General features: G+C 38.0%; 1 protein-coding gene across 6 annotated transcripts in view; it reads left to right on the top strand.

Annotated features, from left to right (window-relative positions):
* Nucleotides 1-16,626, top strand: part of SYT16 (synaptotagmin 16) — a 274,427-nt gene that overhangs the window by 239,669 nt on the left and 18,132 nt on the right. For 3 of the 6 annotated variants that reach the window (XM_060294878.1, XM_060294877.1, XM_030854460.2), the window contains exon 7: nt 6,473-14,646. The exons of 1 other annotated variant lie outside the window; for it this stretch is intronic. In XM_060294878.1, coding sequence (XP_060150861.1) covers nt 6,473-6,786 — 314 coding nt within the window. In that variant the 3' untranslated portion in view covers nt 6,787-14,646. Of the gene's footprint in view, nt 1-6,472; nt 14,647-16,626 lie in introns of those variants that run through there. 2 more of the 6 variants (XR_009563141.1, XR_009563140.1) reach the window with 1 other exon arrangement.

The raw sequence follows: 16,626 nt of genomic DNA on the forward strand, positions 1-16,626 counted from the left end.
TAAACGCATGGAGGCTAAACAATATGTTACTAAATAACCAAGAGATCACTGAAGAAATCAAAGAGGAAATCAATACCTAGAGACAAATGACAATGAAAACATGACAATCCAAAACCTATGGGATGCAGCAAAAGCAGTTCTAAGAGGGAAGTTTATAGCTATACAAGCCTACCTCAAGAAAACAAGAAAAATCTCAAGTAAACAATCTAACCTTACACCTAGAGGAACTAGAAAAAGAAGAACAAACAAAACCCAAAATTAACAGAAGGAAAGAAATCATAAAGATCAGAGCAGAAATAAATGAAATAGAAACAAAGAAAACAACAGCAAAGATCAATAAAACTAAAAGCTGGTTCTTTGAGAAGATCAACAAAATTGATAAACCATTAGCCAGACGGATCAAGAAAAATAGGGAGAGGACTCAAATTAATAAAATTAGAAATGCAAAAGGAGAGGTTAAAACAGACACCACAGAACTCTATGCCAATAAAACGGACAACCTGGAAGAAATGGACAAATTCTTAGAAAGGTATAACCTTCCAAGACTGAACCATGAAGAAACAGAAAATATGAACAGACCAATCACAAGTGATGAAATTGAAACTGTGAATAAAAATCTTCCAACAACAAAAGTCCAGGACCAGATGGCCTCACAGGTGAATTCTGTCAAACATTTAGAGAAGAGCTAACACCCATCCTTCTCAAACTCTTCCAAAAAATTGCAGGGGAAGGAATACTCCCAAACTCATTCTATGAGGCCACCATCACCCTGATACCAAGACCAGACAAAGATACTACAAAAAAAGAAAATTACAGACCAATATCACTGATGAATATAGATGCAAAAATCCTCAACAAAATACTAGCAAACAGAATCTAACAACACATTAAAAGGATCATAGACCACAGTCAAGTGGGATTTATCCCAGGGATGCAAGGATTCTTCAATATATGCAAATCAATCAACGTGATACACCATATTAACAAATTGAAGAATAAAAAACATATGATCATCTCAATAGATGCAGAAAAAGCTTTTGACAAAATTCAACACCCATTTATGATAAAAACTCTCCAGAAAGTGGGCATAGAGGGAACCTACCTCAACATAATAAAGGCCATATATGACAAACCCACAGAAAACATCATTCTCAATGGTGAAAAACTGAAAGCGTTTCCTCTAAGGTCAGGAACGAGACAAGGATGTCTGCTCTCACCACTATTATTCAACATAGTTTTGGAAGTCCTAGCCATGGCAATCAGAGAAGAAAAAGCAATGAAAGGAATACAAATTGGAAAAGAAGAAGTAAAACTGTCACTGTTTGCAGATGACATGATACTATACATAGAGAATCCTAAAAATGCCACCAGAAAACTACTAGAGCTAATCAATGAATTTGGTAAAGTTGCAGGATACAAAATTAATGCACTGAAATCTCCTGCATTCCTATACTTTAATGATGAAAAATCTGAAACAGAAATTATGGAAACACTCCCATTTACCATTGCAACAGAAAGAATAAAATACCTAGGAATAAACCTACCTAGCGAGACAAGAGACCTGTATGCAGAAAACTATAAGACACTGATGAAAGAAATTAAAGATGATACCAACAGATGGAGAGATACACCATGTTCTTGGATTGGAAGAATCAGTATTGTGAAAATGACTATACTACCCAAAGCAATCTACAGATTCAATGCAATCCCTATCAAATTACCAATGGCGGTTTTTATGGAACTAGAACAAAAAGTCTTAAAATTTGTATGGAGACATAAAAGACCCCGAATAGCCAAAGCAGTCTTGAGGGAAAGAAACGGAGCTGGAGGAATCAGACTCCCTGACTTCAGACTATACTACAAAGCTACAGTAATCAAACAATATGGTACTGGCACAAAAACAGAAACATAGATTAATGGAACAAGATAGAAAGCCCAGAGATAAACCCACACACCTGTGGTCCACTAATCTATGACAAAGGAGGCAAAGATATACAATGGAGAAAAGACAGTCTCTTCAATAAGTGGTGCTGGGAAAACTGGGCAGCTACATGTAAAAGAATGAAATTAGACCACTCTCTAACACCATACACAAAACTAAACTCAAACTGGATTAGAGACCTAAATGTAAGACTGGACACTATAAAACTCTTAGAGGAAAGCATAGGAAGAACACTGTTTGACATAATCACAGGAAGATCTTTTATGACCCACCTCCTAGAGTAATGGAAATAAAAATAAATAAATGGGACCTAATGAAAATTCAAAGCTTTTGCACAGCAAAGGAAACCATAAACAAGATGAAAAGACAACCCTCAGAATGGGAGAAAATATTTGCAAACGAATCAGTGGACAAAGGATTAATCTCCAAAATATATAAATAGCTCATGCAGCTCAATATTAAAAAAACAAACAACCCAATCTGAAGACTGGCCGAAGACCCAAATAGACATTTCTCCAAAGAAGACATACAGATAGCCGTGAAGCACATGAGAAGCTGCTCAACATCACTAATTACTAGAGAAATGCAAATCAAAACTACAATGAGGTATCACCTCACACCAGTTAGAATGGGCTTCATCAGAAAATCTATAAACAACAAATGCTGGAGAGGGTGTGGAGAAAAGGGAACCCTCTTGCACTGCTGGTGGGAATGTAAATTGAATCAGCCACTATGGAGAACAGTATGGAGGTTCCTTAAAAAACTAAAAATAGAATTACCATACGATCCAGCAATCCCACTACCGGGCATATACCCGGAGAAAACCGTAGTTCAAAAAGACACATGCTCCCCAATGTTCATTGCAGCACTATTTACAATAGCCAGGTCATGGAAGCAACCTAAATGCCCGTCGACAGATGAATGGATAAAGAAGTTGTGGTACATATATACAATGAAATATTAACCATAAAAAGGAACGAAATTGAGTCATTTGTTGAGACATGGATGGATGTAGAGACTGTCATACAGAGTGAAGTAAGTCAGAAAGAGAAAAACAAATATCGTATATTAACGCATATATGTGGAACCTAGAAAAATGGTACAGATGAACTGGTTTGCAGGGCAGAAGTTGAGACACAGATGTAGAAAACAAACGTATGGACACCAAGGGGGGAAAACCATGGTGGGGTGGGGATGGTGGTGTGCTGAATTGGGTGATTGGGATTGACATGTATACACTGATGTGTATAAAATTGATGACTAATAAGAACCTGCAGTATAAAAAAACAAACAAAAAACAACCAATACTAAACTTTCTTTGAGATATTTGTTGAAATATGTTAATATAAATGTTTCAGATATTACATGAAATTTCTGAAAATCTTATATGTTCTGGTATAATGTTATAAGTCATAATTCTAGTTAATACTTTAAAATGTATATCTCAGAAATAACTATATTTCCTTGTCAATTGCATTATTATGAACTTTCATCAAATCTTTAACCATGGTCGTTTTTAAGTCTTTTGTCATTTACAGACAGTTCTGGGTGTACTGTGATGCTTTTGCAAAAATGTTCCTATAAAAGGGTTTCATCTTCAAGGAATTCATGGAAAAAACTCTGACAAGTACAGGTTTCTGGTAACTGACTATACTGGTGAACTGAATCAATAAGCATTTTCAGAACTCTAATGGAAAACTGATGAATTCATAAAAGTGCTAACAAAAGATCAAGATGAAAAATAAATTACATGGGACTGAGTGAACTGATGAGGATGATTATAATTTTTATGACTTTCTGTTTTAATAAAAAAAAATGCTACTCGGTGGTGCTCTGCAGCAAGTATTATCAATTCCAAAGAATTAAAACAGAGCTCACTTAAGTTGCATATTTACTTGATTCTTTCTCTTCCATTCCGACTGGTGCTCATCAGATTAAGTCATTGAACCCCCAAAGACCCCAGCCTTACTCCCCACTATTCCTCACAAGTAGAATTTTCTGGGCACAGCCCTGGGTCACTAAGAATTAAGCACATTATTACAGCCAATAAAAGGTTCTCTTTTGAGCTGGAATGATCAGCAACATTTCTCTTCTTCTAGTCAGGTGTCCTCAGACTGGATTGTTTATAAAATTATTATTTCCCCCTTTTGTCATACAGGTACAATTCAGCTTCATTGATGGTGGTTTGGGAGTAAGTAGCCTTTCTCATAATTAGAAAATGATCTTCTGACAGGATAAAGCTGGAAATTGCTCTCTTTGTGAAATGAGCAGTTCTTTGTCTGAAAGATTGATTCAATTTTCACTGCCATAACTGGTAGCAGAATTGCCAGACCAGTTTGGTGACTGGATTGAACTTTTCCTACAGGAATTGTGTAGCTGTCCAGCTGCAGAAACACAAGTTCACTCCCCCATTGTTGGTTTTCTGACAGCTTTTTCCATAGAGTAGTTTGAAGATTGGAGAGCCCTGTTTTTGAGACAGAGGAGTGTTCTTCACACCTGAAGTGTAATTTCACACCTTGTGTTTCTCAGCAGATAACTGCATAAAATAACATATCAAACCAGAATAGAAAAAGATCAACAAAGAAAGAAAACTGCAGGTTGTAATTTGTTTCCTATCTTACAATGCTCTTGTGGAGAACAGTAAATTACAGAGCTCTGGGTTTACACTTTAAAAAGTTTGACTGGTTGTTAGGTGGGAAAGTGAGCAGTAAACACTAATCAGCATTTAGCCTGCATTGAACAGAATGTACAGAATTATAAAATTCGGGAAACACCGGAACTTGTAGATTTTTTTTAAAGGATAGGACACATAAATTAGTGGTAAAATCTGTAGTTAAGAGTAAGTCAAGAAATTGATAAATGATTTTAATAAAAATAGAATTTTCTTAGGATATAATTTTCTTTGTAATTATCCATTCAGGAATTTTAGTAAAAGTAATAGACTATGTTAGTACTTACTTTCTATAAATGACTAAACCTATGATGCTAGTCACCATCTCATGGCATTCTAGTGCAGGGGTTATAAAATGAGGGGTTTAGCTCCATTTTGCAAGTTTGAAAACTTAAGTCCAAAAGAAAAAAGAAAGTTGAGCCTCCTGGCTGGTCATAGACATTCATTACAAAATATTTAATATTTACTGAGTGTCTACCACATGTTAGGCATTACCCCAGGCACGGGGGTACAGTGGTAAACAGGGCAGTCTCTCTTTCTCCCATCTGGGAACTGACAGTTTTGCAGACAAGTAAGCAGGCAATGGAAATACTGGGTAATAAGTGCTGAGAGAGGCTAAAAGTAGATTTTGATGGAGCCCACAGATGGTCAGCATGGGGGCAAGTGGTCAGCAAAGATTCCAGGATAAGATGACATCCAAACTAAACTAATGAATAGAAGTCATGTGAAGGTAGATATCATTCGGGATATCAGGGCATGTGTAGCTTATGCAGAAGTGAAAGGGAAAGACAGCAGAGTGGGTTGGAAGGATAAGGTATTCAGTGTAGTGGGGATGCAGTGTATAAAGGTAATGGTGGTGCATAATGAAACTGGAAGAGAAAAGTGCCAGGGTATGTGGTCTATACCGAGAAATTTAGCTTTTATCCTGAGACTAGTGGGATGTGTTGAAGGTTTAGTCTTTGTTTATTAGGGAGAGTGACACAACCAGATCTGCATTTTACAAAGACCCCTCTGACAATCCAGTGAGTGGAGATCAGTGAAGAAACATGCAGTGATGCGAGTGGGAAATGCTGGTGACCTGAGCTGATGGTGTACACTGAGAGTTCAGTGGCATTGGGATGCAAGGAAGTGGGTGGATTGGGGAGCTATTGAGGAGGTAGAATCAACAGAACTTGGTGGTTGATTGACTGGACTAGGGGTAAGGAAGCCAGTCTAGTCAAAAATGCTGTCCCGAGTTCTGACTTGGGTACTTGAGCAGATGATGCTACCATTCACAGGGCTGGAGAAGACTAAAACAGCAAGTTTTTAAGAGTTGGAGACATGATGAGTGTGAAATGGGATTTCCACAAGAAGAAGTATGATATTCAGTTAGATCTTGAGCTTGGGAGGGAAGTCTAGGCCAGAGATACAGATCTGGTAGTTGTCACTGAGTGGATAATATGGTCCAAAGAATATGTAGAGAATGAGAAGAGAAGAGACTCTTTAGGCATAAACAGCCCTTTGAAAATGAAAAGAAAGACACATAGAGCAAAATGTGTATTTATAGTTACATAAATAAAATGTGGATGAAGAACTGTGCATGTCTACAAATACCATTGCACACATGCCTGTGCATGTACATACCCTTGCACATACAGAGCTTCTAATGAACATCAGCAAGGTGCCCCATGGTGGGCTGCATGAAACATTAAGCATAAAGGTAATAATCCCTTTCCTGAAGAGCTCATGTAAGATGTGTTAGTCCTACAGCAAATTCCGGGCCTAAAGATGCTGCTCAGTATGTCAGTATGTGTAGATATTGCAATTAACCTAGCAAAACGGAAGGCACTGATGTTTTCTCATTTCCATTGTTTCCTCAGATACATATGGAAAGCTCTTTCTTCTCAGTTCTGTGGGTCAAGAGATGTCCCGCTGCAAGACCTCCATCCGACGTGGTCAGCCCAATCCTGTCTATAAGGAGACCTTTGTTTTCCAGGTGGCCCTCTTTCAGCTCTCTGACGTTACGTTGGTGATTTCTGTGTATAACAGGCGTACCATGAAGCGTAAAGAGATGATTGGTTGGATTGCTCTGGGTCAAAACAGTAGTGGAGGGGAGGAGCAAGACCATTGGGAGGAAATGAAGGAGACCAAAGGGCAGCAGGTCTGCAGGTGGCACACTTTACTCGAATCCTAGGTTTGCCAAGAGGTGTTTGTGGGCTATACCTACCCTGGTGACCCGTGTTTTGAGTACTGATACCAACTCAGTGCTTGCTGGCAGGCTTTTTTTAAAGACAGGCTTTAAGTAGGGATTGGATTCTATTAGACCCTAGGACATTCTGGGGGTGGAGGGATCTTTGGGTTTCTCAAAGGTTTGATTTGGATTTAAATACTGTAATTTTTTTTAAAAGCCCATATGCACTGTCGAGTATACTTTATTGGAAATGTTATTGTAGTTGAGATGAATGATGTTGAGTTAATTTCTGTTAATAGGTTATTAAATTTTGGTTCAGGCTATAGAAGGAAGCTTCTCTGGCTGTCTCTGCTCCCTTCGATTGCAAGGGAGATGTTAAAAGTTACTGTTTGTAACCACTTGTGTGTAGGAATCAGAATTTTCTTAGTATGGGGCAAAATACTCCAAAATACAGAAATGAACCTGTTGCCGAGGTTCATAGACGAATGTAACTGTCATCCATAATCCCCTATTTCATGTTTTTCTCTTTATAAAAAAACCCTTCATTTATTTGCCTAACAAATAAGTTTTAAAAACTTACACTTATAAAGCAAATTTGAATTAAATACCTCTTTGTTTATCTCACTTACATATTGTGGTTTCCTATGAGATTTGGTTAGGTGACCCATTTTGAAACTAAAAAAGAATTCGAAAACTACTGTTGTAAGACAACTTGTCTCCTTTTGAGTATGTAAGATTTCAAAATGAAAACTTTCTAGGTTTTTATGCTGTTTTTCTCACCTAATAAATTCTTACAGAATGAGAAGAAAACCGAAAAACCTATTAAGTCATGGAGGTATTGATTTTTCTGAATCTAGTGTTCTCCTTCTAGATTATGCTTTTTCTATATTCAATACAGTATACTCACTCATACATATATTTTGATTCTGTGTTTGCATGTAAGCCATACTTTTTTAATGCCATATTTTCCATCATCAGAGCATAGTAAATTGTATACAATGGACTTTAATAGATGTTGATTTGATTGACTCTTAGAAATGAACATGCTATAACACCTGTGAATGAAGAATATTTTCAGTTTGTAAGCAACGACCCTAATTCTTCTTTGAGCATTTGAAGTGCCTATAATTGTCATTTTTTTCGTGGTATTTGCAGCAACATATATTAGTCACTACTTGCATTTTGGGCACGTGCCATTTAGAGCACTGATCATGTATGGTTATGAGCATGAAATTTTACTTCTAACTGACTTTTACATTTTTGTGCAGTGCATGTTTATTTTCTTAGATCTGAGCCCTTAATTTCAATTACTTTAAATTGGCAGTAATAAGAAAAGGGAAGGAATGTGTGTACATGTAACACTGAGCCCCGTGTGCAGCTCTTCTGAGCAATTGCTGTCACTTATTTTTAGCTTTTATGTTTCATTGTTGACTTTTTGCTGTCTGTGGGAAGAGTGATAGCTAGTGATGGATGTATACAGTTAAAAACACATAACTCCTCCTCAGCTCTACATTTTGACAGATTGTAAACGTAGGCTGTAACACTTGAAGCACATATTCATTCCTTACAGCATGTAACGGTTATCCTGACAAGCCCAGACTAAGACACAGGATAACTCGACTCTGATTTGAAGCTTTTGAAAGAAGTGATTTCATATGGAAGAATCAGAATTAGAAAAATAAAGGAATATCTTAATTTCTTTTCAGGGCATGGGAGTTTCGGATATCATGCTGCTCAGTTATTGGGAACAAGTAGTAAAACCATGCTCCTTTGGGGTTTTCCCCTCCCTTGCTTTGGAAGACCTCAGAGTGCTTTTCCAACATCATATCCATTAACTGCTGAGTGGTCTGTGCAGTGCGGCTGTGTCATGGAGTAGAACTGAGTGCAATTGATTAAGTAGCAGCACAAAGAATTGGCTTTTCACATCCCTTACTCTCTTTATGCGCCTGTGCTTAAAGGGAAGCAGAGCAGCCTTGTTATGCTTTCCTTTCTGCAGTGACATAAAAGCAGCATTCACTTTAAAATTTACATTTGAAAAAATCTGCATCTATTGTACAGACAGGCCTGGATGTTTTCTCCTCATATTTTCCTGCTCAATGTTTTGCCGCATCCCTTGTCTCACAGAGCCCAATAGTCACCTATACTTCATTTACTGCTGCCTTGCCTCACCCTTTCTAAGGTTTTCTGCCGGGGTAGTGAAAATATCCGTGTGTGTTTGATCTGCTTTCTAATAGTCTGCTTGTGATACAGTTTACAGAAATTTTAAGGGAAGAATGCCTGAAAAGCATTTTTCATTTGTATAATTTTACTATGTTGGTGCTATTTACCATGTAGGATGCATGTACATCTTGAATATCTAGCAACGTTCACCCTAAAACTGATTGTATAAATATAAAATGCTAATGACAAGATACATCAAAATATGAGGTGAATTTTTTTACATAGACTTGAAATTCTGGTTTAGTAAAATCTTTTCTTTTCGTGCACTTAAATTTCCTTATTTTCTTGGCGGAGTCTAGACACAATGCACTTAACATGTTTTTCACTTGAGCTTTTATATCTGCATTTGCTTTTCAAAGGAGTTACGAAAGATAATTAGTTGCTTCTGCCGTGTTAAAGCTGCTTTTGCCTATTTCATCTAGCTAATAATTAATATCTCATAGGGACATACGAAATTGAAGAAGCACTAATATTTGTTGCTTGAGTAGTTCTTTCCACGAGTTTTTCCCGAAGAGAATGCTTTTAAAATACTATTGTGGAGGGTAAAGGATGCACTAGGTTTATGGAAAGCTGGTTTCCAGCGTGCCTTCTTTCAGGGAATGAGTTTACACTGAATCGAGAAGTGCCCGTTTCCCCAAACACGGTGGTGACTCTTGTGTTCTCTGCGCCCCTCTGACTATTGTTGAATTTTTAAATGGGCCATTCACCAGGCAGCCGAGCACCTGCTCTCACTTCTCTCCTTCACTGGCTCCCAGTGTGATGTGCAGTTGTTTTGGAACCTCTTTTTGCTCCTGTTGCATAACTATGAGGGGGGAGGTCTTGCCTTTCTTAACAGAAAAAGAGCTTGTAATGTCTGCGGAAGTAATAGACCTGGCATTCCACCTGTGCAAAGTTTGAGACAGAATCCCCGCCATGATGGGAAGAGAAAAAGAGAGCATAGTACTGCATTGTCGCTCACTTTAGGCACTGTTCACTCTGCAACTCCTTCCATGACAGTGACGTATTGACCTCAAATGTTGGTATTCTCCATAGTGCTAGGTGCTACAGCGAGCCTGAAACACAGCCTCTGCCTTTGCAACATGTAGCACCCACAATATTTTATAAATTGTTAACAAGTCTTGGTCAGTCACTGTGTTTTACATCCTGGCTGTACCACATGGTCTTAGCTGACAACCAAAACTCTTTTCTTTTCAAGTAATGCATTGTTTAAGTTGAAACTCCCATCAGGTTAAGTGAAAATCCTTCTCTGATAGCCATTGAATTGATTAAATTCATGGTTCAGTGTGGACCATAGAACTGGGGGTTTCTGAAAAGCCTGGCTCTCCTTTTGCAGCAGAGGGCTTAGTACATGAAGATCAAAAAAGTGAGTAGGAAAAGATTATTCGTAGACGACTTAAAACCAAATGCAGGCATATCCTTTAATGGTGAAGAAACAGGGCTAGAAATTACATGTGGTCCCTCCTCTTACCTTTGAGTAAACTGTGACTAAAGAGCATTCCATTCTGTTTGATCCACGATGAAAGCAAATGATAGATAATCCTGAAATGGCAGAAGTATTTTTTACTGTATTAAAAATAATTTGTGTGTTCCAAAGAGAAAAGTTAGGCAAAACTATAAAACAAATTATATAGCATGAGTATGGAAGAATTAAAGAATAAATAAATATGCTAGATACTGCCAGTGTCTATTACATATATGCAAGAAGAGTAAACAAATGTAAACCAACAGCCATTTTAGATTAAGTATCATTTTTCACAACTTGTGGAATTCTGGAAAATACTTTAAGTTGGGGAGAATGAAATTGGTCTAACGCAACTCAGAGAAGTCGGCACAGGCTGTGGTCTTAGCCTGGGTTTGGATGAACTTTGCCTACTGTGTGGCCTTAAGAAAATTAACTTAGCCAGCCTGTGACCCTGTTTATTCAACTGGAAAATGGAAATAATTCCTACCTCATAAGGTCTTGTTGGTTTTTTTTTCCAATAATGAAATAACAGCATAGAGATGGGCATATGGTAACCATTCAGTGTTGCCCTCTCACAATCATGCTTTAAAAAAATGCATTTAAGATTTGTTTCTCTTTCTAGTGAAAGTAATAGTAATGCTAGAGAAAAACTAATAACAATTTTCAGATACTTTAAAAAGGGTAGGCACATGAAGCTAGTCTGGAAGGTAGCTCTGCTCACCAACTATACCACTGACACTACATGAAGCTAGTCTGAATTTGGGGCAGGCTCAACTGGGATAAGCCTGGTGTATGGAGGAAACTGAGTCTTAATAAACCCCCAGTGAGGTATAATGACCAAATCTTTTATCCACCCTGGTGCTTTTGTGCACATCTTGGTAAATCACACTCATGGCGTCTCCTCACACCCAGCTCTTCTCTACTGTTCATATGTGGACAGAGCACCTTGTTCCCATCAAAAGAGCTGGTAAAGATGGCAACTTGAGTACCTATTTCAACTTCGATCTGAAAAGTAAAATAAATAATGTGGCACTATACTGACACTCTTTTCAAAATGGGCAACATTCTTTTTTTGGGCTTATGTTACATATCCATATTACATACGTATAGGTAAAAAATTTTAAAGATCTAATAATGCAGCTATTCAAACTTACCTAACTGTTCAACTGGGAAGTAATAGGACCAATTATTTATCTGTTTCCCTTCAGAAGTCATAATTCAAAGGAATTCTATCAGGGTTGATACTCTTTTTTAGAATGGTTTTTAAGAGTGACTTGTTGATGTAATAGAGAATGTGTTCAGTTGTCCTCTGGTGTTCAAACCTTAAGTAAAGAGGAGAGTTTCCTGAGAACTTAGAAGAGCCTTTGTGGACATTTGATCTGAAGAAGTGGTCAGCAGCAAACCTCCTCATGTTGGGCATAACCAGGTGCCATGAACCAGTCACGCATACGGTGGTTTTAAACTGAGCAGGGTTCTGGGATGGGGAAGTGTGAGGCCACATTCCCAAAGTTGCCAAATTGCCAAAGTGTTAACTCAAGTCCTACGATTCTCAGTTAAGGAGAAACATGAAGAAATTGGAGAAGGATCGCTTAGGGGTTTTAGTTGGGAATAATTTAGCACGTAGGGAAGTTAAAGGGGTTGGATAGGTATTGAGAAAGCTGAGGAGTGATTTCTAGGAACAGTTATCTAGAATGTAAAGAGCTCTTACCAAGAGGATGACTCACCCCCTGTCTTCTTAACATGTGGACAGAGTCAGAGCTTCCACCTAAAGCAAGTCAAGAGAGTTTAACTGAGATATAAGGAGAATGATATGAAGAGGGTTTTGCGCTAATTCACAATGTATTCTTCGGATTTCCTTGTCTCTTTGAGATAGCACGGGACTTAAAAATCTTTTTGGAGTGCGGTGACTACACTTTGAAGCAATGTCACAATAAAAACAGCAATGCTTACCAACCTACAATTGTTCAATTAGTCTAATCATGTACCATGAAAAGTCAAGTTTCTTGTTTTGAGTTATTGGAAACAGGTGAAATGTGTCAATTCCATGTATTGGAAAAATCCTCTAGGAAACCCAGGACTTGGAGTAGGCCTTGGTCACATTGCAGGGGGATCACCAAGGGAGATCACAGAATCATCACCTTTGGAAGTCTTTTAAAATAGAAACATCAAAAAAAAGAAAAAGAAAAGAAACATCTGCATGAGCTGTGGGTTCCGACTAAAGGGGAACAGCAGGGCACCCAGGAAGACAGCCTTTATAAAGTTCCTTCTGAGCCTAATATTTTATATGTAACCTCCAAACAGGATCAACAATAACAGTACTCCAGGCCTGCCGTCTTCCCCTTTGGACATTTTTCCACACTGATTTTTCTCTGCATCATAGAAGGCTTTTGCCAGGGAGTGCCTGCTCAGGCTTTGTTTAGGTGACTTTGGGGATGCCTGCAGGCTCCAGGTGAGTTTTCTTTCCTAGATACTTTGTTTTTGTTTCCCTCAGGTCACAAAGCAGTATCCTAGACACACAGACAATAATCAGCTATATTTATAGCCACTGTGAGACCTGTAAAACAGCTTGAGCCTTAACAGAACAAATTCAGAGGCAGGCATGGAGGCCTAGGGACACTCATAGAACAAAACAATGCTACCTGCTCTCCATAACTCACTAAGGCTGCCTTCGGGTGTCTCCATGGGGGTTCTATGCCTTCAAATGACGGTGTTATCAATTGCACTTCAAAGACGGTGAGAAGGCTGTCTTCCCATTGGTATCACCATACTTACGCAGTATTTTTGTTTACTTCATTTTCCCCTTAAACTATCTACTTGCTCTGTTGTTTTAGTTTATATAAAATTTATTCATTCAAAAGATATTAAGTACATTATATCCCAGACTCTGGGCTAGGGGCTGGAGAATAGCAGGTGAGGAAAACAGCTTGAGCCGAATAATCATTTTTGTTTCTAAATATTTATTTAATGTATTTATTTTTAGAATTGAATATTGAATGCTCTTTGCAAGGCAGTAAGTTAGACCCTGGAACACTAGGTCTATACAAACAAATGTGACACAGTTCTTATGAGCTCAGTGATTTAATAGTTGAAAGGCACGGCTACCTTGTACTTTTTGAAAAAGTGAACTGGACAGAGGCTGCCAGATAAAGGGGTGACACTGTGAACAAAGATACCTGCTTGCTCCTCTGCTTCTTTTGATTAAAATTTGTCTTAGACGTTATATACTAAGCACATTTGGGGCATCCTATGAAATGGGTAAATGTCAACATTGGGGGTGTCCCTATCTTGGCAGATGGACCAATAATTATTTTCTAGTCTCAAAGAATTTAAAATCAGTGTGAATCTAACTCTTAATGCTTTCAATTTTATAACAGAAGGCAAAACTAGGAATTTTTGCAGTGGGTTTATTGCTTGTAATTCTTCACGTCATAAAAATTTATCTCAAATATATACTAAACATGTTGCAATCCACGTAAGTTAAGTCAGAATGTTTGGTGGCCTACATCATCAAAAAATCTACAAACAATAAACGCTGGAGAGGGTGTGGAGAAAAGGGAACCCTCTTGCACTGTTGGTGGGAATGTAAATTGAATCAGCCACTATGGAGAACAGTATGGAGGTTCCTTAAAAAACTAAAAATAGAATTACCATATGACCCAGCAATCCCACTACTGGGCATATACACAGAGAAAACCATAATTCAAAAAGACACATGCACCCCAATGTTCATTGCAGCACTATTTACAATAGCCAGGACATGGAAGCAACCTAAATGCCCATCGACAGATGAATGCATAAAGAAGATGTGGTACATATATACAATGGAGTATTACTCAGCCATAAAAAGAAAAGAAATTGAGTTATTTGTAGTGAGGTGGATGGACCTAGGGTCTGTCATACAGAGTGAAGTAAGTCAGAAAGAGAAAAACAAATATGCTAACACATATATAGGGAATCTAAAACAAAAAATGGTTCTGAAGAACCTAGGGGCAGGACAGGAATAAAGACGCAGATGTAGAGAATGGACTTGAGGACACGGGGAGGGAGAAGGGTAAGCTGGGACGAAGTGAGAGAGTGGCATGGACTTATACATACTACCAAATGTAAAACAGATAGCTAGTGGGAAGCAGCCCCATAGCACAGGGAGATCAGCTCAGTGCTTTGTGACCCCCTAGAGCGGTGGGATAGGGAGGGTGGGAGGGAGGAGATATGAGAGTATATGTATATGCATAGCTGATTCACTTTGTTATACAGCAGAAACTAACACACCATTGTAAAGCAATTATACCCCTATAAAGATGTTAAAAAAAAAAAAAGTTTGGTGGCCTAAAAATTCTTACTGATGACAATTTTTTAGTGTTGCCCAATTGATGGTCCGTAATAAAATCCATAACAAAAAGTTCCCATCTCTAATTTGCTAAAGGCCTTGGTGTTTGGGAAAAGATATCAGAAGGCTGCCAATGAAAACTGATTGGTGAAGAACATGTGCACTAAAAGAACATTTCCATGTAAGTTATTCCATATAATACATTCACTTTCTAGGGCTGTGTGTCTCTCAAGAGTCTGTCAAGTTCTTTATAGTTGGCACCTTCAGCAAGGCTTACTAATTTTGCCACATTTCCTTGTGGACCATGATAATGTTTATTAATTTACAACTATCCCCAAATATAATGCAGTCTTTTATCATGCCACCATACTAATGCAGCCACAAGTTAAACTTTAGTGTTATGAAACGCAAAGTCTTTCCCAGAATTTTTAATTTAATTGTATTGAAGATTCTATTATTTTAAGTTTATGACTAAGAAGTTAGTATTTGCATACTTTACTGTGACTGAGAAATTTCTGTAAAAATATCTGTTGGAATAAGATTTGACCTCTATTTTTGGGAAATAAAACATGATGGTCCTTGTGATCTATTTCCTTTTTAAAAAAATTTATAAACAATTTTTTTAGCGATTTTAAGTTCACAGCTGAATTGAGCAGAAAGTGCAAGTAACTCCCTTCCCCTACACTTACACCTCCCCCCGCCCCCATCCCGCCCCACTATCAACATCCCGCACCAGGGTAGGTACATTCGGTACTATTGATGAACCTACAGTGACACATTCTTGCCATCCAAAGTCCGTAGTTTACATTAGGGTTCACTCCTAGGTGTTTCACTACCCTAAAAATCTTTTGTGTTTTGCTTATTTGTCCCTCTCTGCTGACTCTTGGCAACTGGTGATCTTTTTACTGTCTCCATAGTTTTGCCTTTTCCAGAATGTCATATGGTTGGAATCATACAGTGTGTGGTCTTTTCAGACTGGCTTCTTTCATTAGTAACATGCATTATAGGTTCCTCTATGTCTTTTCAAGTCTTGATGGCTCATTGCTTTTTAACTCTGAGTAATAATATACCGGTCTGGATGTACTGGTTTGTTTATTATCTGTTTAATTTTATTTGCAGTTTTAATTACTATGTTACATTTTGTTAATGTGCCTGATCTCAAGAAAAATAGATGGATTAATCCATATGATTCATCAAATAAAATGTAGCAACCTCCAATCTGGAATCAATTTTACCTATGTGATATTGAGCTTATTTTACATTTGAGGAGAAGATTCATGAAAATAATCACATAATTTTATCATTTATGTTAACATATCTAAGCCCTTTCCCCTTCCTTTAGAATCTAGGCAGGGAAAGTTTCGAAGGCTCTGAGGACGTGATCCCCAAATTTAGATACTCTGTGGCGTTTTTGTTGTTGAGCAGTGATTTAAATATGCATTGATAAAAAGTACTAATTACATTATTACTGATTCATGACCGAAAACCACCTCTGTTACTAGTTTATATGACTTTACGTTTATCACTGCTGCCAAGAGAAAGGAAGCTTTGTGATTGTGCCCTGTCATAGTCAATTGTACAGCTTAGCTAAAGGTGGTATGTAAGCATCTGGGTCATACAGGAGCTCTGAATTCTGAATGGAAGGATGAGCCCTGATCATGCGTAGGCTGACTGAGCAAGCGGTGGGTGATGGAGTGATAACACCGATAATCACACTGGGCGAAGGGGGAGGCTTGACTGATGATCAATATCTGGTGAGCATTTTGACATTATTTATATGTGTACTGATTACCCTTTGCTTTGTAGCTGCAGCAACTTGTGGAACTGGGCATTA

This window comes from Globicephala melas, chromosome 2 (genome assembly GCF_963455315.2).
Source record: "Globicephala melas chromosome 2, mGloMel1.2, whole genome shotgun sequence".
Taxonomy (NCBI): Eukaryota; Metazoa; Chordata; class Mammalia; order Artiodactyla; family Delphinidae; genus Globicephala; species Globicephala melas.